General features: G+C 41.7%; 1 protein-coding gene across 1 annotated transcript in view; it reads right to left on the bottom strand.

Moving 5' to 3' along the window:
- Positions 1 to 25,202, bottom strand: part of RHOBTB3 (Rho related BTB domain containing 3) — a 57,859-nt gene that overhangs the window by 21,302 nt on the left and 11,355 nt on the right. The window contains exons 4-8 of the mRNA XM_055565134.1: positions 20,694 to 20,848; positions 15,761 to 15,872; positions 13,017 to 13,382; positions 4,922 to 5,034; positions 1,367 to 1,487 (exon numbers count right to left, since the gene is read on the bottom strand). Coding sequence (XP_055421109.1) covers positions 1,367 to 1,487; positions 4,922 to 5,034; positions 13,017 to 13,382; positions 15,761 to 15,872; positions 20,694 to 20,848 — 867 coding nt within the window. The remainder of the gene's footprint in view (positions 1 to 1,366; positions 1,488 to 4,921; positions 5,035 to 13,016; positions 13,383 to 15,760; positions 15,873 to 20,693; positions 20,849 to 25,202) is intronic.

The following is a 25,202-nucleotide window of genomic DNA, read 5'->3' as shown; positions in this document are numbered from 1 at the left end:
GCTGCCACGGTGGGGGGGCAAGCAGGTGCCTGCGAAGGGTCGGTGGGTGGGATCACCGAAGAAAAGCAGGAGGCTATGAGAGTGTTCTCTGTATCACTGCTCTCTCTCTCCTCTCAGTGTAACATATATTTTCATGCATTGCACACTCCCCACGAAACTCTTTTCAACAGGTTACACTAAAATAATAGTGTAAAAATTAAAATAATATTTTACTATATTATTGTAAAAGAATATCTTACACTATTATTTAATAATATTTAAAACTATTATTTTAAAATAACATTGCAAAATAATATACAATATTAAAATAATATTGCAAAATAATAGTGTACAATAATTGGTGTCAGTGCCTCCTATGCAAATTATAAGGAAATTTGGTCAACTGTGAGCCTTCTTTTCTCCGAATCCCTTTTTACATAATTTCAAGGTCACTGACTGTCCCATTCTCAGTAGCCCATACTCACACTGCAGCTACAAACAGCCGCTTACTCAAAGGCACCTTGGAAAGTTTCCAATTCACTGTCTGTCTTGGCAAGTGACCAGAGTTAAAAGCAAAACAAATCCTTCTGGTGAACATTTTTTAAAAGTAAGGTACTATTAGCTGCCATACATTTCTACCATAAAATTAAATTAAATCTTCCTTTTAGTAACAGCCCACCTGAAAGTGTACTTAATTCATTGGAAACAACTTTCCTAATTAAAGGCATTTCACAATTCATTTTTAAGACTATGCTTTCAATCTACTAAAGTGACAAAGTATCCAAGCGAATAACAATAATGGGCATTAAAAGAGCTCATCTTTAGTAAAATTAGGGAGCATTACTTTCCAACAGAGCTAAAAAGCAGCAATTGCTCTGAGTGTCATTAAGAAGTAAATGTAGTGATAACTACAGACGCGTGATGTAAGCCAGGCTTGACCCTAAGCAAGAGTAGTTCCTTTTGCTCAATTAAAAAGGAAAAGAGCTGAAAACATAAACTAGACGTAATGCTAAATGTTGAGAGGGCTAGTTTCAAATGATTTAAAAACTACGACCTTAAAGAAATACACAAACAAAATACACAAGTGAGTGATATGTAACATTACTCTCTCCCCTGGTAGTCCCTAAAAGTTAATGAAGCACTGGGTAACAGTAACAACAAACTAAGGAAAATATAAATTTATTTTCTTATTTTAATAAAATAATTCATTTCCCTAGAAAATGAAATTTTCTAGAAACTGTAGAAATTTGTAGAAATTCAAGTACTATTAACCTACATCCTACAATACAGAATAGTCATTCCTTCACCCAAAATACTCGAAATTGAAACAGAAAGTTAAAATAAGAAATTAAAACAAATGATGAACTTTGTAAAAACTGAACTGTACCTTGTATTTCGAAGACAACATCAGCAAGCATTGGTTTATTAAGGAAAAACTTGAGGGAAGTGTTATAAAACCACAGAGGTTTTCTGGCTTGATAGGTTTTGCAGTTCCTTAGGCAATTAAACTATAAGGAGAAATAAAAATACGAGAGGAAATATTATACAATATGCGTTGATAATCTGCTTAGAGAACGTGGAAATCTCTGCTGTCTAAAGGAGTAATGATTACCCCCTCTATGGCATCTCTGGTCACAGCTTTCGTGGAAACCTGCCCTCGAGAACTACATCTGCTACCTGCCATAGCACCAGTGCACTACGCGGCACTCACGGCAGCGAAGCAGCCGGCTAAGTGAAAAGTCTACAACTGAGAAGCTGTGGGCGCTGAAGCCCCTGGACCTTGGTCACCTGGGAAACGGACAATAGTAGTGCAACCTCATATGAACGCCTAGTAAAACATGTTTGCATATACAACCTGCTTGTCTATTCACTAGTTAAGAAAATACATACACAAAATTTAATTTGCGACCTCATATGAATGCCTAGTAAAACATGTTTGCATATACAACCTGCTTGTCTATTCACTAGTTAAGAAAATACATACACAAAATTTAATTTGCAATTAAGAAAACACACATATTTTTCACCGATCACATCAAGTTCTACTGCTCACTAGATTCAAGGTTAATACATCTGGGAGTGAGGGACTAATGCATCTTGATCTACAACCTTATAATCCTAAATATCTCTCCTGCCCACAGTCCTGATGGCTGGAATCTATCAGAGGCTGCCTGCATCTCTCATCTGGAGCTCTAGAAACCCTGTCCCATGACCACACTGATCTGTCCTCTCCCAATTCCTAGCTGGAGCCTCCAGTTAACAGTGAAGAAGGCTGGGGGTCTCCAGCCTTTCTCTGGTCCAGTGGGGAGCAGGATCTGGTGCTCTTTGTATCCTTTCTGTGATCCTTCAGACAATCCTTTCTGAAGGAAAGAGCCCCAGGAAATGAGGGCCAGCCCCTCTCCCTTCCTCCATCACCCATTTCCCTGGCTGACTCTCAGAACCTCAGGCCGGGTCAGAACTTTTGACCCTCTACTCAGCTAGACAGGAAATTCAGAAAGCTTTATCTCTAAGAAATAACCAAGTGTACATACAACATTAGCAATAAGAATAACAGGCACCTACTCCCCACTCTTAGTTAATCTACTAGGGTGGGAAGTTAAAACATTTGGCGAGAAGGAAAAAAACCTTATCCTGCCTCTCAAAGAAGAACATACACTCCGGGATGATATCCATGAGCAAAACAGACAACCAAAACAGGATTATACAAACCCGGCTCCTGTAATCTAAGTTCTTATACACAGTATTCGTTAATACACACTGAAGGAACTGGGGGTGAGGACTTGGGGGACTCCTACACATAAAGCACAGGAACAGTCAAAAAGCATCATCAGAACCTGAGGGCTAGCAGAGGCTTCAGAAATCAGTCTAGAGATAAACTATACCCCACGGATGGAGGAGCCTGGAAGGCTGCAGTCCATGGGGTCGCTGCAGGTCAGACACAACTGAGTGACTTCACTTTCACTTTTCACTTCCATGCATTGGACAAGGACATGGCAACCCACTCCAGTGTTCTTGCCTGGAGAATCCCAGGGACAGGGGAGCCTGGTGGGCTGCCATCTGTGGGATCACACAGAGTCGGACACGACTGAAGCGACTTAGCAGGCATAGATGGAAGTTCTTTGTGGTTAGGATTGGTTAGAATGGTTAGGATTCAGTAAATTCTATAAAGTATGCCTGATAAACTGATAAACTATGCCTAGTTTATCCCTCATTCTAGAGAAAGCCTTGAGAAGACTTACTCAAAGCCACAGGTAATTTGTGGCAGACACAATTTAAACGGAGTATTTCCTCATTCCCAATACTCAAAGAAGAGACACCCCCGGGAAAGCACAGGAGGAAAGCACATAAGAACCCCTGTGTCCCCCTGTACAAAGGAAGGATTTAATTCAGTTCCATGGACTAATACAGGCCCCAGCTTTCCCTTACCCAAGAAGAAGTTGTTTTATTCTTGCTACTCAAAGGAATGACTGTTCAGAATCCAACCCAAGGAAAAGCTCAGGTTTAGAACAACAGGCAGCACTTCTGTCCTAAACATTTAGGTAAAGGTTATGAATTTGTACATCATGAATACATGTAGATGTATTTTAAGTATCAATATATAAAGATTATGAATCTGTATAACAGATTTCCTTGTCACCAAGCCTTGATTTTTTTTTTTTTTGGGGCCATACCACATGGCTTGTAGGATCTTAATTTCCTGACCAGGGACTGAACTCAGGCCACAGCAATGAAAGCCCAGAATTCTAACTATTAGGCCACCAAGAACTTCCAACTATGCCTTGAATTTGAAGAAAAAAAAAAAAGCGAGGGCAGAAGTTTGGAGAGAATATATGTATTTTCACTGGTCTGTGAGCAACTTCATCTAGAGAACTTTTGGAAAGCAGAGTGCAAGTCTATAATGCACATTTCTACAAAAGCATTATTTAGCTGAATTAGGTTGTAAGAGCTACCACCCTGCCATACACCTGCACAAGTGGCCAGCTTCTGTATACCTGCTTCAATGTGTTATTAAAACAAGAAAAGAATGGTCTTATCCTTTAATTCCATATTTTGTTTAAAAAGAGATCTTTTTTTTTTTATTTAAAGAATAGTCAGGAATCTTTATAAAAACTTAGTGCAGTTTTGAAACATTAACTTAAAATGTTAATAAACTTAGGTTGTAGCATTGACAGTCACCTGTATAAAAAATTAAAGAAATAATCATTTTTCTTACATTTAACATAAACCTCTATTCTGCTAAGCAGTGCACACAACTTGCCTTTTTATCTACTGTAGCCGATTTGCTTATCACAGAATCTGAAATATGATTCTGGCTAAATTGTTTAATGTAGTCATCTTAAAAGTGAACAGATTTACTCTTAAGGCTCTTACAGACTCTGCAAAATCTCAGTTACTAGGGTTTTCATGTGCAATAGTTTATGACCATATACAAAGTCTATATTTCTATAATCTTTGAACCTATGATTTTAACTCTATACTGGATAAGAAACAAATCCTCAGCTGTCCACCTAGTCAAGGAGATTTCTCGAAACTCTTGAAAAAGACACACACTGAAACTGCCATGCCCCTGAAAACTGTTTGGAATGAAACTGTGAGCAGTGAGAAAGCATCGTCTCCCATTAGCCTGACTATAACTGGGCAAATCCAACAGCCTTCATTCTTAACATAGACTGCATATTCCCAGAGTCCTAGGGGAATGTCTCAGGGAACAGAATTCACAAACCAACATTTTAAAGACATGACTCATACACATTTGAATTCTTACGTGAATTAAAAGCAGAGATAGCAAGAAATCATATATTTATATTTAAAACATTTAAACAGCAAAAAATAGACTTAAGGAAAAAAATACATTATCAACTTTCCTCATGACTCCACAGTATATTCACCTTAGTATACCAGTTATAATTCAGAGAAAGTAACTTACAATAAACCAATTTACCTTTCCTGGTGTTTTTAAAATGCATTTAACTTTCTCAATTACATTTGAAACATCTCCAGAATCTTTCAATTTCTTCCTGATATCATCTTCTAACTCTTCCCACTGGAAGGCACCTGTAAAAAAATCAGTATATATTGAATTTTTTGTTAAAGCAGGAAGAAAGATAAATATTTTACTGAGTATCAATGTTTCTCTTTCTTTTTAGTATTTTCTTTTAATTTTTATTTATCAAACATATATTCTTGCAATTACACTAAAACGTTTAAACAGCTTTCACGTTTAAAAAAAAAAAAGTTTCCCTTCACCTAAATTATTTCTCAAAAGCTGGAGTCTTCTTCCTGAATAGCTGCCACCTCTTTATAGAACAGGCGATCAGCTAAAGATAACAGCAACAGCTAGAATATGAGTTCCCATCACAAGAGGGCCAACACTCAACTCATTTACTTGCTCTGAGTACAAGGCGGATTCGGTCCTTTCTAAGGCTGGATTCAGTGATACCAATCATGAAGGGCAGTGACTACCATCAGGCAAAGGAACAGAATGCATCCTGGTTTCATGCACTGTCAAGGTCAGATGAGGATGTTCCGTAGCCAGTTCTTACAGAACCAACCGGAAGAAGAGAGCTGGATAATTTTCTGTAGAACCACACAACTGGGACATTAAAAAAAGAAAACTCACCCCACCCGGTCCCTCTTGCCCTTTTCACACCAACCCATGTTTAAGCCGTCTCTTCTTAGGTTCACTTCACTCCCGTCAGCCCCTCTTCCTCTGTGCCTTACAGTCTCCTCGTCCAGGATCAGCAAAATGTCTCCCCTTCCCCCAAACACTTCTCTCTTTGGCCCACAGCAGTCTCCTACCCAGCCTTCCTACTCCCAACTGGCCTTTTCCACATCAAGTGAATCTTATTATCAACACAGCTAAGTTTCCAAAAGTGCATTTCTGTAGAGATTACCCCCATCCAGCCCATCCCTTATAGACAGTCCTAAATCCTAAAAATACAACTGAAAAAGATACAGAGTGGGTGGACACAGTTGGGAGACCCAGGTTCTAGTTCTATCTCCACCATTAACAACTGGTATGAATTCAGCTGATTTATGTCTCTGGGTAACTTGAGATCCTTTTCTATTTGCTCTTGGTCCTTCTCTTCTGGTATTTCCCTTCAGGTATCCAGAACTTTGCCAGGTGCCTTCATGAATACTGGGGAGTGGAGAGGGCACGGAATGAACATTTACTGAATCAGTGAGATTAGGCAGTTGCCGCCAGGCTGTACCAAGGAGATCCAAAACTAATCTTTTAGAATCAGACTGGCAGTCCAGTTGCTCTCAGGCCTCATTAGAGCTGAGTCCTGCAGCGCTTGGCATCCTTGCCTATCTTAAACTTCTCCTTACCTGCCCTTCATGACTACTACAGTGTATCCTGGGAGCGGGGTGGGGGAAGGAGAGTCCTCATTTGGGGCATTTGCTATTCTGTGGGGTACATGCTCCCACCATGGCCGAGTTCAATACAACAACACAGAACATACCCTTACTGCTAAGTCGCTTCAGTCGTGTCCAACTCTGTGCAACCCCAGAGACGGCAGCCCACCAGGCTCCCCCATCCCTGGGATTCTCCAGGCAAGAACACTGGAGTGGGTTGCCATTTCCTTCTCCAATGCATGGAAGTGAAAAGTGAAAGTGAAGTTGCTCAGTCGTGTCCGACCCTCAGGGACCCCATGGACTACAGCCCACCAGGCTCCTCCGTCCATGGGATTTTCCAGGCAAGAGTACTGGAGTGGGGTGCCACTGCCTTCTCCACTACTGCTAACAATAGGCATAGTACTATATGTTACAGCAGAGCTCTAGATGTCATCCTACATAACTGATTGTGATTTTCTTTAACTTCTTAGAGCACTTATTTACTTAGCCTTAGAGAGCATGATCTACCCATGTGCATTCAGCTGTTCTTTTATGCAGTGCAGAAAAGAGCATATCACAGAATAATTTAAAGAGCTGGAGAATACTACGCTCATTTCCACAAATTCATTTACCCTGGCAGCATTTCAATAAGTGATGTGAAATTCTAAGGGCCATCTGTGGCAGGAAGAGCTCAAAGCTAAATTCTTGATGCTCTTACAAAGATTTCAATTGCTATCCATCTGAGATCCTGTGACTCAGGAATTTGCCAGCATAAAGGCTGTACACAGTATCGTAAGAATGTTACAATTGTATGCCATTTAAGGATTACTCCTCAAGACCAGGAAACTGCAGGCTTCACTTCTCAGATTATTCCTCCTTCAGTGGTAAAGAATCCGCCTGACAATGCAGAAAACCCAAGAGACGTGGGTTTGATCCCTGGGTAGGGAGATCCCCCGGGGAAAGAAATGGCAATCCACTCCAGTATTCCTGCCTGGAAAATCCCACGGAGAGAGCAGCCTGGCGGGCTCCAGTTCATGGGGTTGCAAAGAGTCGGGCACCACTGAGCATGCACACGCAATGTCAGTGGTAGTCATGACGTACTCAGACATTATGCAATGTTAGCAGCTATCCAAGAGGAAATTAATATACGCACTTTCACTGTGCCTGTTTGCTCAGAAATTTGAATATGAAAATGAACAGAGGCCTTCATTACAGGGGTAAAGTGTTAACCACAGTATTAAAAGGCCCTTCCTAAATACAGGACTCGAATATCCATGGTAGACACAATATCTGCAACATTTCAAATTCCTAAAGGTTAAAAGAAAATTATTTTTAAAAATTTAAAATTTTTAAAAAGAATGGAGACATTCTCTGTCATTTAGTTCATTTTTCTAAAAAAAGGAGGAGACAAGTTTAATAGGGTTTTTCAGCCCATGTTTGCTCAGGGCAAACATTCCGGAGCACGCCCTCTCATGGGTTCTGCCTCTGCTTCCCGGTCCAACTGACGTGAGCACAACCCGCTCCTGTCTTCCACGGTTCCCAACAGGACCTGCGGCTAGGCCTGGGCGGCGAGGAGGAAACCAGTGTGAAACTGTGTCTTAAGACTTGTGCTCTGTTCAAAAGTTTTTAGATGTTGGACAACAATAAGATAAACAAACAGAAAATACATAAGCCCAGCCTCTTAAGTCTCTGAGGGAAAAAAAAAAATTAGGTTTCAAATTTTAGTTTGCTTTAATTAAAAAACATATTTTTTTAAAATAAGCAACCTATGCACCAAGAAAAGATCAAAGGGCAAAAACAAAACATCAGAAAATGTTTAGACATTTGAGATTGGGAATCTGGTCGATTTTTCTTCTCAATAAATGGTATTTTGCTGAGATTGTTGTCTTTTTAAACACAACGAACAGTAGCACTTTTGCTTGAGTCTGAGGTTATACTGAGTAAATAGTTAAAGAATAATTATCAGGCACCTGCTGAAGCATTCACTTTCCTTTTCCCTCAACCCACATCCAGGTCTCCCTGTAGCCCCAGGTCAGTGGCCTGTGGCCAGTGTGTACCTAGCACTACGTCCTGCCTGGGTCACACGCAAACAAAGCTCAGAGCAGAGAGGCAACAGCTAAGCGTCAGACTGAGAAGTCCATGCCCTGAACTGGTTGGGGTTTGCAGCTCAGCAAGCTCTCCATGTCATCATGCACCTCTGCCTTCTAGGCACTACTGCCAGGCTCACTGGCTTTCCACCCAACCACTGAGCATTCGCTTGCCTCAACTTCAGGCAGGGGGTACAAGAATGCATGGACAGCCCCAGCGCCAGAGAGCTCTGTGTCAGCCAGCCTGGCAGGCGATTCCACTTTGACCCTGTTCCCTGAGACTAATCACTGGGTTCCTCTCCAGGGCCTCTGGGCTGAATTCCAGGCCCTCATCCCCTGGCTGTGGCTGGTGGTCCCAGTTCTACCAAGAGCAGGTACGGCAGCAACTTGTGGTACAAAACATCAGCACTGCCTGGAGACTACTGGAAATGCAGACCCTCATGCATTCAAGGGGTCAGATCTGATAGATAGAGTGCCTGCCAAGAACTATGGATGGATATTTGTTACACTGTATAGGAGGCGGTGATCAAAATCATCCCCAAGAAGAAATGCAAAAAGGCAAAACGGTTGTCTGAGGAGGCCTTACAAATAGTTGAGAAAAGAAGAGAAGCGAAAGGCAAAGGAGAAAAGGAAAGATATATCCACCTGAATGCAGAGTTCCAAAGAATAGCAAAGAGAGATAAGAAAGCCTTCCTCAGTGATCAATCGAAATACAGGAAAATAGTAGAATGGGAAAGACTAGAGACCTCTTCAAGAAAATTAGAGATACCAAGGGAACATTTCATGCAAAGATGGGCACAATAAAGGACAGAAATGGTATGGACCTAACAGAAGCAGAAGATATTAAGAAGGGGTGGCAAGAATACACAGAACTGTACAAAAAAGATCTTCATGACCCAGATAACCATGATGGTGTGATCACTCACCTAGAGCCAGATAACCCGGAATATGAAGTCAAGTGGGCCTTAGGAAGCATCACTACGAACAAAGTTAATGGGGATGATGGAATTCTAGCTGAGCTATTTCAAATCCTAAAAAATGATGCTGTGAAAGTGCTGCACTCAATATGCCAGCAAATTTGGAAAACTCAGCAGTGGCCACAGGACTGAAAAAGATAAGTTTTCATTCCAATCCCAAAGAAAGGCAATGCCAAAGAATATTCAAACTACTGCACAATTGCATTCATCTCACACACTAGCAAAGTAATGCTCAAAATTCTCCAAGCCAGGCTTCAACAGTACATGAACCGAGAACTTCCAGATGTTCAAGCTGGATTTAGAAAAGGCAGAGGTACCAGAGATCAAATTGCCAACATCCGCTGGATCATTGACAAAGCAAGAGAGTTCCAGAAAAATATCTACTTCTGCTTCATTGACTACACTAAAGTCTTTGACTGTGTGGATTACAACAAACTGTGGAAAATTCTGAAAGAGATGGGAATACCAGACCACCTGACCTGCCTGAGAAATCTGTACACAGGTCAGGAAGCAACAGCTAGAACTGGACATGGAACAACGAACTGGTTCCATGTTGGGCTGTATGAAGCACTAACTGCAATCAAGATTGTTGGGAGAAATATCAGTAACCTCAGATATGCAGATGGCACCACCCTTATGGCAGAAAGCGAAGAATTAAACAGCCTCCTGATGAAAGTGAAAGAAGAGGGAAAAAGTTGGCTTTAAATTCAACATTCAAAAAACTAAGATCACGGCATCTGGTCCCATCACTTCATGACAAATAGATGGGGAAAAAGTGGAAACAGTGACAGACTTTATTTTCTTGGGCTCCAAAATCACCGTGGATGGTGACTGCAGCCATGAAATTCAGCTTGCTCCCTGGAAGAAAAGCTATGACCAACCTAGACAGCATATTAAAAAGCAGAGACATTACTTTACTGACAAAAGTCCATTTAGTCAAAGCTATGGTTTTCCCAGTAGTCATGTACAGATGTGAGAGTTGAACCATAAAGAAAGCTGAGCACCAAAGAATTGATGCTTTTGAACTGTGGTGTTGGAGAAGGCTCTTGAGAGTCCCTTGGACTGCAAAGAGATCAAACCAGTCAAACCTAAAAGAAATCAGTCCTGAATGTTCCTTGGAAGGAATGATGTTGAAGCTGAAACTCCAATACTTTGGTTACCTGATGCGAAGAACTGACTCACTAGAAAACACCCTGATGCTGGGAAAGACTGAGGGCAGGATGAGAAGGGGACAACAGAGGATGAGATGGTTGGACAGCATGATCGACTCAATGGACATGAGTCTGAGCAAGCTCCAGGAGTTGGTGATGGACAGTGAAGCCTGGTGTGCTGCAGTCCCTGGGGTCGCAAAGAGTTGGACATGACTGAGCGACTGAACTGAACTGATGCCCCACCAGGGCCCACCGAATCGGAGTCTGCACATTAACAAGATCACCAGGTGACTGGCAGGTACTTTAAGGTTTGAAGAGCACTGGTACTGGTGATAGAGAGGCTACAAGACCAACCACCTATTTTAAGAATATTGGCCTTCCTTAGGCTGAGCTCCAGAATAACAGTGCTTCCTAACTGCACTCATCTTGCCTGCTCTTCCACCTTCCCACCATCATTAGAGAGGATCTTCCCAAAGCCCAGTCTGATCATGCATAAAGTTCTAGAAAAGCTTCTCAGAACAGCAGGAGCAGCTCCCAAGGGCCCTGCCAGCCTCATCTCCTTCCAGCCATCCCCTCCCACTCCATGCTCCACCCATGGAAACTACCTGTGGTTCCCAGGAAACAGCAGTCACCAAAGGTTACATTTTCATTACAGCAAGTTTCTCAACATATTCATTTCTCTCAAAAAGCATCAGACAGTGAACACATGAACGACTTCTAACAGGCAATCAACTCTGGGGAAAGGTACTAGGGCGTGAGAACTTTCTTCTTTTCTCTCCCCCTTTTTCCCATCTGTATGTATGAATTTTACAATTAAAAAAAAAATTACTCCCTAGGAGAAAGATAAGCAGGTTCTGTCACTGGACATACATTTAGTTATTTTATTGCTACCGTATTAAAGAGGATAGAACTGACCTCAAAGTGCTCATGTGCCTTTGAAAGTATTTAATGGATACTGTGGGAAACATGCTGAATAATTCATGACTTCAACAGCAGACTCATTGAAAAGAAAAGCCAAACACTTCCATCATGGTTCTCTGACATATCATTAAAGACATTTTTTTTCTTTTAACGTGTAAACATTTTGGCTTTTCAAAATTAGTTCTAATTCTAAACTGTGAGATTCTAAGTTTAAACATAAAAATCCATTGTGCTAAATGAAGACTCTAGCTTATCTGGTTTGTTCACATAATGATTCACAGCCACTAGAGTCTACTCATTATTAGTTCAGCCTACACTTACAGAGAGGCTGCCAGGCCGAAGGCACTGACTGCTGGTATGCTCTGCAGGGGTGGAAAATTCTAAGAAAATATTCACTTAATGGATTTAAGATTTATATCACCACATTCAACTCCAATATGTATATTTTTAATCCACTTAATCTGCATGCTACAACTGTATTTTTCACAACCATTAACTTCTTAACTTGCAAAACTAAACACAACCCCAATGAAAAAAAGAAAAATCTTATCATCAATCATTTGACTGAATCCATAGGGATTCTCTAGGCAAGAATACTGGAGTGAGTGGCCACGCCCTCCTCCAGGGACTCCTCCCAACCTAGGGACTGAATCCAGGTCTTCTGCATTGCAGGTGGATTCTTTACCAGTTGAGTTACCCAGGAAGCCACCCTGTTAAAATAACTCAAATTAAAAAGTCTAATCTTTAGAATATATGTGCTATACTGAGCTTTTAAAAGGATAAGACAAAAAACAATTGATAAGCTGAATCTTACAAAGATAAGAGCACAGAAGTAACAGTAGTTTGAAACAGTCATAGTCAAAGTTAATTAGATTTCAGTCTGAACTAATTTTAGATACTGTTTCTAGTTGCTAAACTGAATGCAATGATCATGGTAATTTCTCCCTTCAATTCCCTCCAAAATCTGAGTCAAACAAGAATAAGTAAAGACACTTATTTTCATATATATTTGAAGAATTCTATTTCTTTAAAGTTAAATCAGACAATGAATTCTTAAATATTGAATATTCAAAATGAATTCTGAATATTCTTTTAAATATAATGGCTTCCCTGGTGGCTCAGATGGTAAGGAATTTGCCTGCAATGTGGGAGATCCGGGTTTGATCCCTAGGTCAGGAAAATCCCTGGAAAAGGGAATGGCTACCCCCTCCAGTATTCTTGCCTGGAGAATTCCATGCACAGAGGAGCCTGGAGGGCTACAGTCCATGAGATCATAGAGTCGGACACAACTAAGTGACTAACACTTAAAATACTAACATACTCGCTCAATAGGAAAAGAGGTTACTGTTTCTACAGGTAGATGTAAAACTAAGGCAAGGAAACTTGTAAGGAGAGAAAGCTTGGACCAGTTCCTGTGGATAAAGCAAACACCACTGCATTTACAATCTTCACCTCAGATAGTATGAAGAAGAGAAAGATAAAACCAACTGGTAACACATGAAGACCAGGGGCACACTTCATTTCAAAAGCTCACGAGGCTGTACCAGAACCATTTGACAAGGTACCTGAGTAAATGAAGCGCAGGATGTCCGATAAACAAGAACAGAAGAAGGCATCTTTAACGATGACTCGTAAGGGCGGGTTGCCCGGAGACTCCTGGCTAGCACCTGGAAACGCGGGGTCTCTGTTGATAGTAAAGAGATCCTGGGTAGTCTGGATGATACTGGAATCCTGAATGTCAGCAGGACTCTTCACGCTGAAGAGCAGCATGAACACGTGGCTGACGGCGCAGAGAACGATCTTGTGGGCCTCGGCCACCTCCTTTAAATCTGGGCTGTAAAACACGACATCCACACACTGGCAGCAGAACAGCAAGTTGTTTAAGTCGGCGTTATAATGCGATGCTTCAGCCTTCAAGACCGGCATTTTCTCTGTTTCAAAAAAGAAAATAAGAATAACAAACTGCTTTAGGTCCACAGACCCCCGTCACTTCAGGTTTAAACACAACAAAACAATATTTTTTTTCAATATTATTAGGTTGAACCATAGGAAGTTGCCAATATTTGGCCATTTTGGATCCAGAAAAACAGCACCTTTTCTATAGCTTCATCTAATTATAAACTATCCAGGAATGACACAGATACACAGAAATACTGTATTTACTTTTTATAGTACAAATGAAAAATGTACCAATGCCACAAAGAGCATTTCTCACTATGTGTGGCCCCACATAAAATATTTGTCCAAATGCTAGATTTCAGTTATGTTGGCTGTTATCATTCTTCACCTGATAAAAAAATTCAAAGAAATTTCTGAAAGTTCTGAAGAGCCCAACCTCACACCTGAAGTCGCTTTCCTTCCAGAATAACTGAAGGCAGAGGAATGAATTGTTAAAACTGCAGCCTCTTAAAAGCCAGGGTTCAGAGTCTTGGACTCGATGGTTTAAAACCACCTTGACCATTTTATTCCGATGCTAAAGTTTGTCTTTCCCTCCTAGTAAAACATTATGCTGCCCCACAACCAGCTTCTTCCTCTCGGCACACGTCAGGGAGATTGCTGGTCAGGCTCCATGATTTCCACAAGGGCAGGTAACCTTCCATTCCCTAGTTGGATCACTAACTAAATTAGATTAGCCTCCATCAATTCAGAACATCAGCCTGGAGAACCACAGCCCAGGTCCTCATCATAGACCCGAATTGTGAACAGTCTGCTAACTTTCATCTAAAGCTGTGCTGAGGAAAACGTGACCTGGGAAGGGTTGCCTGGAGGATATACAATCATGTAAACCCGTACAATTCAGCCTTCTTCAGGAATAAAAACAATTCTTTATTCTAAAGCAGAACTCCAGTCTACTAACTGGACAACAAGGTAAGTTGGGGGCCAGGCTCTTTCTGCCCTGTACCCTATCCATCCTCTTCTCTCCATCACCAGAGGCACCCTACAGATCCTGACTGTCTGAGAACAGTTTATAAAAACCACATGCCCCAAAGCCAGGGATCCGTCCTTAGAAGAAGTCGGCGCCGGAACAAAGGTGCGCCCGGACCCTGAGTTAGTCAGTGCGATGCCACAGCGCTCCCGTGGGAAGGGCACTCCTGCCCACTCTCTGCCCTGCTGGCCCCAGAGGAAGACCCACAGGTTGTAGTGCTAAATGACCTGAAGAATGTTGCCTTGTCTGAGCAATTGGTATGTTTTCTCTTCTTGATTAATAAGAACTAAGAAATTATGCATCAGCATTATTGACTTGGCCATTCCCCACTCATCTTCACATCCAGGAAGTAATTAAGGGCCCAGGGTTTGCTACATAACAGACCGCATCACCCCTTTCACCCTGCACATCACAATGTTCAAAGCCAATTTTACGGTGTATGTGTCCACACTTTTGGAACTGACTTCCCATACAAAATTACACTCTCTTGGCTTGTTCATGTACATTCATTCATTCACCAAATACTTATCAAGCACAAACAATATCCATAATTACTTGATCTGAATAGAGTATTATTTTACCATTGCTATTACAAGATTATGCAATAAGTTCTGGCAAGTTGATATAATTTTTTTTAATTTTATTTTCCTCTAGCCCTATATCATGAACATTTTCAGTCAAAAACCTCAAAGAATGATACAATGAGCACACATATATCTTGCCCTTAAATTCTGTAATTATTAACACTTTCCTTTTTGGCCTTTTCTCTAAATTTTCTCTCTCCCTCTGTGTGTGTGCATCTCTCCTTCACTCACAAATCATTTAAAAGTAATCTGTAATCATTAGGATACTTTAGTTCTAAATACTTTCATATTTACTCATAACTCATATTTATCTCCTAGGAATAAGAACATTCTTCTACTAAACACAATACTATTATCATATATAAGAACATCAACAGTAATCTCATAGTATCATCTAATTTCCCATCCATAATGAAATTTTACCCAACTGTCCCAAGAACATCTTTCAGATGTTTTTATGGAACCTGTATCCACTCAAAGTTCATGCATCACATCTGGTTATTTCTCACTGGACTGTAATTTTGAGCAGCTCTCTACCACACACACCATTCTAAAAAGAATCTATAGGTTCAAGTTTTCAAGACAATAGTCCTCAAAACGTGATCCAGGTGCCACCTGCTTCAGAATCATCTGGGAGGCTTATTTAAAAATCAGATTCAGACTCCAGCCCAGATTCACTGAATCGGAATGTCAGGTGAGTCCTGAACACACTCGAATTTGAGAACAATTGCCCCCACGCTTTTGAAACGATCTACAATAAATATCAACAGAATGTTTAGACACAGGCTAATAAATGCACCTGGCTGTTCAAGCTGAGGTGGTCTAATTCCATGAAACGAGTTGCTCATCTTCCTTCTCTTCATTTTTTCACTTGTCTTCTGATTTAAGGCTTGGATCATGAAATATTCCAACTAAGACAAGAATCGAATGTTAATTAGAGCTCTGACAAAATTATGTAGACATGACTATTTGGACTCCAAGTCACAGCTGCCGGTACCATCGAGACGTATGCCTTAGCCAATGCTTTTCAATTTTTTTTATTTAAAAAAAAAAAATCTATCAAGTAGAACAGTCTGTGCCTTGTCTAAACATAAACTATCATTCAAGGAAAAAACTGTACTTTCTCTTGAATAATCAAGAATGCCAAGCAGTACACCCATGTGACTATCAATAACCATCTCACAGGCAACTATAACAAGTAACACTAGAAAAATTCAAACCAAGAGCAGATCTCTAGCTTTGGGTCACATCTGCTCACAACAATTTGGAAAGTTCATATGTGCTCTACTTTTTTTCCTGAACAAATTACTTTGAAACGCATCCGTCATTTCATAAATTAAAAATCTTAACCACATGCACTTACATAGCTCCGGGCATGTGACACCTGGGGCAAAAGTACAAAAGGAGGTCCACATACCACCTACCTAAATATTTAAATGTTGCAAATCAAGAAAATAAACTGTTAACGTAAAATATATTCTATCGTCCTGCTTTGCCAAGTATGTCATCATTTAAACTGGAAGGGTTGGTTCAGATTTAAATTCTGAGACTCCTCAGAGTCTCCTGCAGCAGAGAGAGCTGGCCCCTAACTCCTGGGGCCCAAGACCACCTTTCTTGTCTCTGCCTGCCCACCCCACACTCCCCTACCGGAGGGCACTGGTACATGCAGGCAGATATCCACACCTACACAACCGAGGTCCAGCCACTCTCCCCTTCCCTACTCCTCATATCTGGTCACCCCTTGGTCACCTCTCAGGCCTCGGGGTGTACATTATCAGACATGTGGGCCACCTTCAGGTAGATGGACCCAGGGAAGAGACTGGAACAGACTGGGCAAAACAGACTCAGCACCAGCTGGTCAGAGGACTCGGGATGCTGGGTCACAGCACAGCATGCAATGCTCTACGTTGATGGAAATGTCCTATAACATCTGTGCTAATCATGGAACAGTAGCCACTAGCTAAATGTAGCTATGCAGGACCTAAAATGTGGATAGTACACTTGAGGAACAGAATTTTTTATTATTATTTATGTATGTACGTGTAAGTCTCTTGAGAGTCCCCTGGACTGCAAGGAGATCCAACCAGTCAATCTGAAAGGAAATCAGTCCTGAATATTCATTGGAAGGACTGAGGCTGAAGCTGAAGCTCCAATACTTTGGCCACCCAATGCGAAGAGCTGACTCATTGGAAAAGATCCTAAAGCTGGGAAAGATTGAAGGCAGGAGGAGAAGGGGATGCCAGAGGATGAGATGGTTGGATGGCATCACCACCTCAATGGACTTGAGTTTGAGCAAGTTCCAGGAGATAGTGAAGGACAGGAAGCCTTGTGTGCTGCAGTCCGTGGGGTCACAAAGAGTTGGGACATGACTGAACAGCAAAAATTATTTATGTACATATGGGCTTCCCGGGTGGCTAAGCAATAAAGAATCTGTCTGCAATACAAGAGACGTGCATTCGATCCCTGGGTTTGGAAGGTTTCCCTGGAGAAGGAAATGGCAACCCACTCCAGTATCCTTGCCTGGAAAATCCCATGGACAGAGGAGCACTGAATATGAGATAGAAAAAGTGAAACCAGCTAGATAAAAGTAAAAGATCCTCACATAGTCCAGTTGTTTAAAAATAAACATGGCTGCTCATTAGAAACATATTTGGAGCTCTGGTTTTAAAAAAAAAAAAGCACTACCCAGGAATTTGTATTTTTCAAAAAAAAATTCCAAGATAATTCTGATATACATCTGGATTTTAAAAAGTGATTACAGGTTTTTCTATTAAATGGTAGTTTTGGAGATATAGAATTCTATAATTTTTCTGTTGGCCAATCATGATGCAGTGGTATTAAGTGAGTAATAGTTACACAATCACAATAGTAAAATATGTTTATCGGTTTTCACAATCAGTAACCAGAAAAAGAATGAAAGATAATTACAATTGCATGCCATAATGGGAACACGATTAAACTATCAATATCAAATAATTACATACCACCTGGGGGGTCAAGGAGAGTGATGTGCTAAGTGGAAGTGCGTACATGCACAAGTTTTCACCTGCTCAACTGGTCTATGTCTTTTGGTTGATGCATTTAATCCGTTTACATTTAAGCTAATTATCAATATTTATGATTCTATTACTGCTTTCTTAATTGTTCTGGATTTATTTTCTGTAGGTAGGGATTTTCTTGGGCTTCCCTGGTGGCTCAGACAGTTAAGAATTTGCCTGCAACTCAGGAGACCTGGGTTTGATCCCTGGGTTGGGAAGATTCCCTGGATGAGGGCATGGCAACCCACTCCGGTATTCTGGCCCTGAGAATCCCCATGGACAGAGAAGCCTGGAGGGCTACAGTCCATGGGGTTGCAAAGAGTCGGACACGACTGAGTGACTCAGCACAGCACAGTACAGAGCTTTTCCTTCTCTTGTTTTCTGCTTAGAGAAGTTCCCTTAGCAGTTGTTGTAAAGCTGGTTTGGTGGTGCTGAATTCTTTTAATTTTTGCTTGTCTGGAAAGCTTCTGATTTCTCCATCACATCTAAAGGACAGTCTTGCTGGGTAGAGTATTTCTGGTTGTAGGTTCTTCCCTTTCATCACTTTAAATGTCATGCCATTCCCTTCTGGCTTGTAGTTTCTGTTGAGAAATCAGCTGATGGCCTGATGGGAGTTCCATGGCATGTTATTTGTCATTCTTCCTTGGTTGCTTTTAATATTTTATCTTTAAGTTTTGTCAGTTTGATTACTATGTCTCAGTGTGTGCTTCCTTGGATTCATCCTGTTTGGGACGCTCTGTGCTTCCTGGACTTGGCTGACTATTTTCTTTCCCATGTTAGGGAAGTTTTCAGTTATTATCTCTTCAAATATTTTCTCAGGTCCTTTCTCTCTTCTCCTTCTGGGACCCCTACAATGTGAATACTGGTGTGTTTAATGTTGTCCCAGAGGTCTCTGAGACTGTCTTCATTTCCTTTCATTCTTTTTTCTATATTCTGTGGCACTGATTTCCACTATTCCGCCCTCCAGGTAATTTATCCTGTGCTTCTGCCTGTTACTCTGCTATGGATTCCTTCTAGAGTATTATTCATCTCTGTTGGTTCTTTAGTTCTCATAGGTCTTTGGTAAACACTTCTTGCATCTTCTCAATCTTTGCCTCCATTCCTTTTCCAAGATCCTGAATCAAATTCACCGTCTTTATTCTGAATTCTTTTTCTGGAAGGTTGCCTATCTCTACCTCATTTAGTTGTTTTTCTGGGGTTTTACCTTGTTCCTTCATCTGGGACATAACTTTATGCTTTTTCATGCTGATTAACTTTCTGTGATGTGGTTTTGTATTACTCGATGGGAGACTGTGGTTCTTCTTGCTTCTTCTGTCTGCCCTTTTTGATGGAGGAGGCTATGAGGCTTGTGTAAGCTTTCTGATGGCAGGGTCTGGTGGTGGGAAAAACTGGGTCTTGCTCTGGTGGGCAGGACCTTGCTCAGTAAAGCTTTAATCCAATTATCTGCTGACAGGTGGGGTTGTGCTCCCTCCCTGGTAGTTTTTTGGTCTGAGGCAACCTAGCCCTGACTTCCCTGGTGGCTCAGATGGTAAAGCATCTGCCTAGCGTCCATCTTTTCCAACAAATGAAACCAAGTTGTCCTTTTCCCTTTTAGTTCAGTTCAGGCACTCAGTCGTGTCCGACTCTTCGCAACCCCATGGACTACAGCACACCAGGCTCCCCTGTCCTCCACTATCCCCCAGAGTTCAATCAAACTCATGTCCATTGAGTCAGTGATGCTATCCAACCATCTCATCCTCTGCCAACCCCCCTTCTCCTTTTGCCTTCAATCTTTTCCAGCATTAGGGTCTTCTCCAATGAGTTGGCTCTTTGCATCAGGTGGACAAAGGGGTGGAGCTTCAGCATTAGTCCTTGCAATGAATATTCAGAGTTGATTTCCTTCAGGATTGATTCATTTGATCACCTTGCAGTTCAAGGGACTCTCAAGAGTTTTGTCCAGCACCCCAGTTTGAAAGCACCAATTCTTTGGCGCTCTGCCTTCTTTTGGTCCAACTCTCACATCCATACATGACTATTGGAAAAGCCATAGCTTTGACTATACAGACCTTTGTTCACAAAGTGATGTCTCCATTTTTTAATACACTGTCTAGGTTTGTCATAGCTTTTCTTACAAGAACCAAGTGAAGTGAAAATTGTTCAGTCATGTCCAACTCTTTGCGATCCCATGGACTATAATCCATGGAATTCTCCAGGCCAGAATACTGGAGTGGGTAGCCTTTCCCTTCTCCAGGGGATCTTCCCAACTCACAGATGGAATCCAGGCCTTCACATTGCAGGCAGATTCTTTACCAGCTGAGTCACAAGGGAAGCCCAACAGTACTGGAGTGGGTAGCCTTTCCCTTCTCCAGGGGATCTTCCCGACCCAGGAATTGAACCAGGGTCTCCTGCATTACAGACGGATTCTTTACCAACTGAGCTATCAAGGAAGTCCACCCAAGAACCAAGCGTCTTTGAATTTCATGGCTGCAGTCACTGTCCACAGCGATTTTGGAGCCCAAGAAAATAAAGTCTGTCACTGTTTCCACTTCACAGCAAACAGAAGGGGGAAAAGTGGAAGCAGTGACAACAATAACCATTTCACAAGATTAAAACTATTCTTGATTTTAAAACTAAAGTTCTAATTGTGGTTCTAAGAAACGGCTCAAGAGCCAACCTGACAAATGACTAATTTATGCAACTGGGATTTCCACTTACCACTCCTCCGAAATACTTTCCTATGTAGAAGTCATCGAGGCTGTGCAGCTCCAGATAGGTGGCTCCTAGTTCTTTAGCAAGCTGGATCCCTTCCGTCGTACTGACGCAGCTCCCTCTGTCTGAGGTGCACAGTGGGCATGTGCAGGGTAATTCTTCTGAGAAAACGAACATGACCAACAAAGCGTTTTGAAATTAAACACACACACACACAAATGTGCACAGACAACCTGGACATTAAACAACAAATTAAGAGCTCACACCAGAATCACAGTTCAAGGCCACTTCATATAGCTACTACCCACTAGACTCTGAATGAGAAGTGTCAGTGATAACTGCAAGGTCCCTAAAATAAATAAGCTTTAAATGGAAGAACAACGAACAAGATCTTATAAAATAGATGAATTTTTAAATAAGTGAATGAATACTACCAAGGGGATTACAGTAACTAAAATGCCAGGCCTGCTTCCTTTTATACAACTTCAACTATGAAAACAATGGGCTGGCATTTTTTGTTGTTGTTGTAATAATCTTTAAATACATTCACTAAGTTTGAATACATCTTTTACTTGAACAGAATCCTTACTCTGACCTCAATCCTGAAGGCTGCAAAACTGTCAGTCATTCCAAATTTCATACGAAGTACATTCCTACTAATCTAGACATTTCGATGGCTGAACTGTAAAGCATTCAACTGCAGTGACCAAAGTCAATCACTTTTCATCTTTTGCTCCAAGATCATAACACTAAAAACTGAGAGCATAAATTACTCAAGATGTGAACTTCCCCAAGAATCACATACAGACGTATGGCTGGGAAGGTGGTAAACCTATCTGTCTGTAAGACTCTGCCTTAATAAAGCTAATCGTGTATGTTCAACTCCATATTTGCCAGCCAGCTTTATTCTGTTTCATGCTACACTTCAGATATGTCATTGTTCAAAAAGCAGCCAAGTCCATTTCCAAGAAATCACATTGTTGTAGGTTGGCTTCCCCGAGAAAACAGACTCTGACATGGAGACACTGTGTGAAGGAGGCTTTCTGGGGGGTGATCTTGGAAACAGATCTTCTCAGGGGTGCAGGAAGCTGCGCTCCACAGAGAAAGAACTCGAACTGCAATGTTGTTGCAACAGACACTTCAGTTACCAGACAGGAGACTCTGGAGCTTAGATGGCCCTTGAGAGGGGTTCCTCACACAAAGCTGGGTTTCTGTATCCCTAAATCAGCCAGTAAGTAGAGGAGGGCTGCCTTGTGGAGGGAGCAAAACCTCGGGCAAGCAGCTTGTATCAGCGGAGGGTAACGCCTGGAAAGGGACTCAGCTGTGACCCCCAGGGGCCAAAAGACCTGATAACTGAAAGTACAGTGGCCCTGACAGGGCATTCAGGCTGCTCCCCCATCCCCACAGCACACACAAAAACATCCTACCAATGAACAGTGCAGAGATGGAGCATCTATATGAACACATGGCATGCATACCAAGGATATTCTGTGCCATGTGCATATGTAATACCCATGTGACACGTACACCTAAGAATTAGATAATTTCGATTCGCTGAAAGCATTCTGAGCTCAGAAACCATGCGTTCACATCCTCGTTTTGCAGAGGAGGAAACTGAAGCTCAGAGAGGTTGTGACATGTCTAAGTCTCCTTGTGTCTTAGAGACAGAGAAACAATAATAAAGCTGTTACTTGCTACACCTGATAAAGAGACATCAAAAGATAAGATAAAAATTTAGTTTGCATAAAAATGCCATGATTTAAAAATAAAAGTATGCATCGCTAAAGTATGCAATAAATAATAAGTCTAGTCTGAGTTTTTGCACTTATTTTTTTTCTAAGATCATATTAGGTTCAGAGCAAATAAAGTTATCATACACAAGTTAGCCTATCTTGACAAAGAACACATTGGCATTTCACATTCTTTACAAACCCATCATAAACAGGGCCTTTGACTCTCTGAAGACAGAGATCTTCTCATATCTACAAAGCTCTCCTTATATTGATGGAATGAGGTGGGTAGGCAGATCATCTTATTAAACATTATTTCGGGACAAAAATAAAATCAGTACCATTTTGAGTGAAAAATTAGCGAGCATAATGTAAAATAATTGTGAGGAAACAATCTTGGTTTGAGGGAAAAATCCAGTTAGTGTCAGGCCTAAGCCAGCTGAGCAGGGTTTTCCATCGTGTGTAGCCACAAGCATCTTACCAACCTAGAAAGTGTCTCCTAATGTCCAGTCGTTACATCTCCTCTATGTCACAGAAGACATTGCTTTTTGTTCACTTGAACCCAAGAGGAAAAAATGTCTAGCCATTACATATTAGGTAGGAGAATTAGCAAAATGTTTATGAATTAACTAAACCAACATTTAGCATTTCATCAGCAACAATCAGGAGACCCCAAACAATTTTAAACTGCAGTGCCTTCTTCAGGACTCACTCCTACTGAGCCTTGCTCAAGAGTCCTGGAACTCTGGGAATCAGTGTTACATTTCCAGTTAACACTGTAGTCTTTTCTCTCCCCTTATATATTATCTTTCAAGGTATTATCACAAAATGTCTAATTTTTTTTCAAAGCAAACACAATGTAACTCTAGAATTAAGATGGATGGCATCTCTTTCAAAAGAGTGGCTTTGAGAACCGATATGGCAACCCACTCCAGGACCCTTGCCTGGAAAATTCCACGGACGGAGGAGCCTGGTAGGCTACAGTCCATGGGGTCGCAAAGAGTCGGACGGGACTGAGCGACTTCACTTTCACTTTCTTTCAGGATGATGCTTACAATGTTGCCAGTGCTTGAGAGTATTAGAAATCTTTTTAGGAATTCCAGCCTAGCAATGTACTAGGCTCTGTCAGAGCTTCAAAAAGACAAGACAGGATGCCTGCTTTCAGGAGCTTAAGGCTATGAATACACCTTTGCCAAGTTTGGAAAAAAAAAGTCTACTTTAAAGACAAATTCAATATTTAATAAAAGCCAAAGATTTTTTCAAAGCCAAGTACGAAGAAGACCCACACACACAGTCAAGCTTGTCAAAACACGTATAACAAAAGCAAAGAGATGAGACTGACTGTACTTGCTGAACTTGTTCTTAAAGCAGCTGGAGAAAGGAGTTGCAGAACACCCAGCACTGTTTCACTGGACTGCAAGGGATTCCAGGAGGGAGGAATATTCCAGGAAGGAGGAACAATCCGTGTCCTTGAACCAAAGAGCCAGCTTTAGCTTTGTAATTACCTTGCGATCACATTTCACATGGGAAATTAATTTCACTCCGTTCGTGAAAATGATTTTTCACGTCTGTATACATCATTCATAAAGCCATTCATTCACGCGTTGAACAAACGTTTTTTGAGCAGCCACCACACCTCAGATAGCAGGGTAATAAAGATACACAGATAACTGAAACTCATTGTCAACCGAGCCCAGGCAGACAACGACTGCGGACCATTATAATAAGTACTGAAATAAAGGTGTATGAAATCACCACAGGAACAGAGGAGAAATTAACTCTGCCTGGGGGACTGGGGAGGGCCTCGCAGAAAAGGGAACAATTTCCAGGGTAAGGACAAATTCAGTATGCGGACAAGATGGGCTGTGCAGAGGGGTACTCTATATGGTACAACACGGTGCATGCGGAGGCCTGAATGTGAGAAAAGGAACACGTCATTTCCACTTTCAAGAGGACAAGCTAATTCCACACTGCAATCTCCTCTTCCTGCCAAACCACAGAAATCATGAAATGGGGGGTGGGATGGAAGGGAAGGAGAGAGATGGGGGGCAGGGGTGGGGAGAGAAGAGAAAAAGGGAGGTGAACCTACGGCAACACTGAAAAATGAGGGGAGAGACTCTTATAGGACCATAAACTAGGGGTCCCTGAGAGGATGCAGGTGGCGAGCACAGGACCAAAGAGGAACCTGGAGGCTCAGAGGACAGGGGGCACCTCGTGTGCTGCAGCAACATGGAAGTGCTCACTGCTTCACGAAGCAGGGTGAGGAGCAGCCCAAGGGCACCTGAGTGGCCCGGGGCAGGGCAGGTCTAAGGTGAGTCTGCACATCCTTCTATATCAGGAGGAGGAAGGACCCAAGAATTAACCGGAGCGAGCGTGAACACGCAAATGGGGGGTACCTGGAGTATCAGAAAGCATAATGAGAAGAATAGATTCTGAAACATTGAATTTAAATAACCAACCCATGAATTTTTCATAATGATTTCAAAGAAAGACGCAGGAGCAGAGAAAAGGGACTTTTACGGCACTTACAGTAGCAATGGTGATAGTGAAAGCCACTCAGTCGTGTCCAGCACTTTGCGACCCCATGCACTATACAGTCCATGGGATTCTCCAGGCCAGAATACCGGAGTGGGTAGCCTTTCCCTTCTCCAGGGGATCGTCCCAACCCAGGGATCAAACCCGGGTCTCCCACATTGTGGGCGGATTTTTTACCAGCTGAGCCACAAGGGAAGCCCTACTCTACTTACGGTAGCGTACCAACTAATAAACGAAGAAGGAATGATAG

This window comes from Bubalus kerabau, chromosome 1 (assembly GCF_029407905.1).
Source record: "Bubalus kerabau isolate K-KA32 ecotype Philippines breed swamp buffalo chromosome 1, PCC_UOA_SB_1v2, whole genome shotgun sequence".
Taxonomy (NCBI): domain Eukaryota; kingdom Metazoa; phylum Chordata; class Mammalia; order Artiodactyla; family Bovidae; genus Bubalus; species Bubalus kerabau.
Note: the sequence above shows the minus strand (reverse complement) of the source record. Positions and strands in the feature narration are given on the sequence as shown.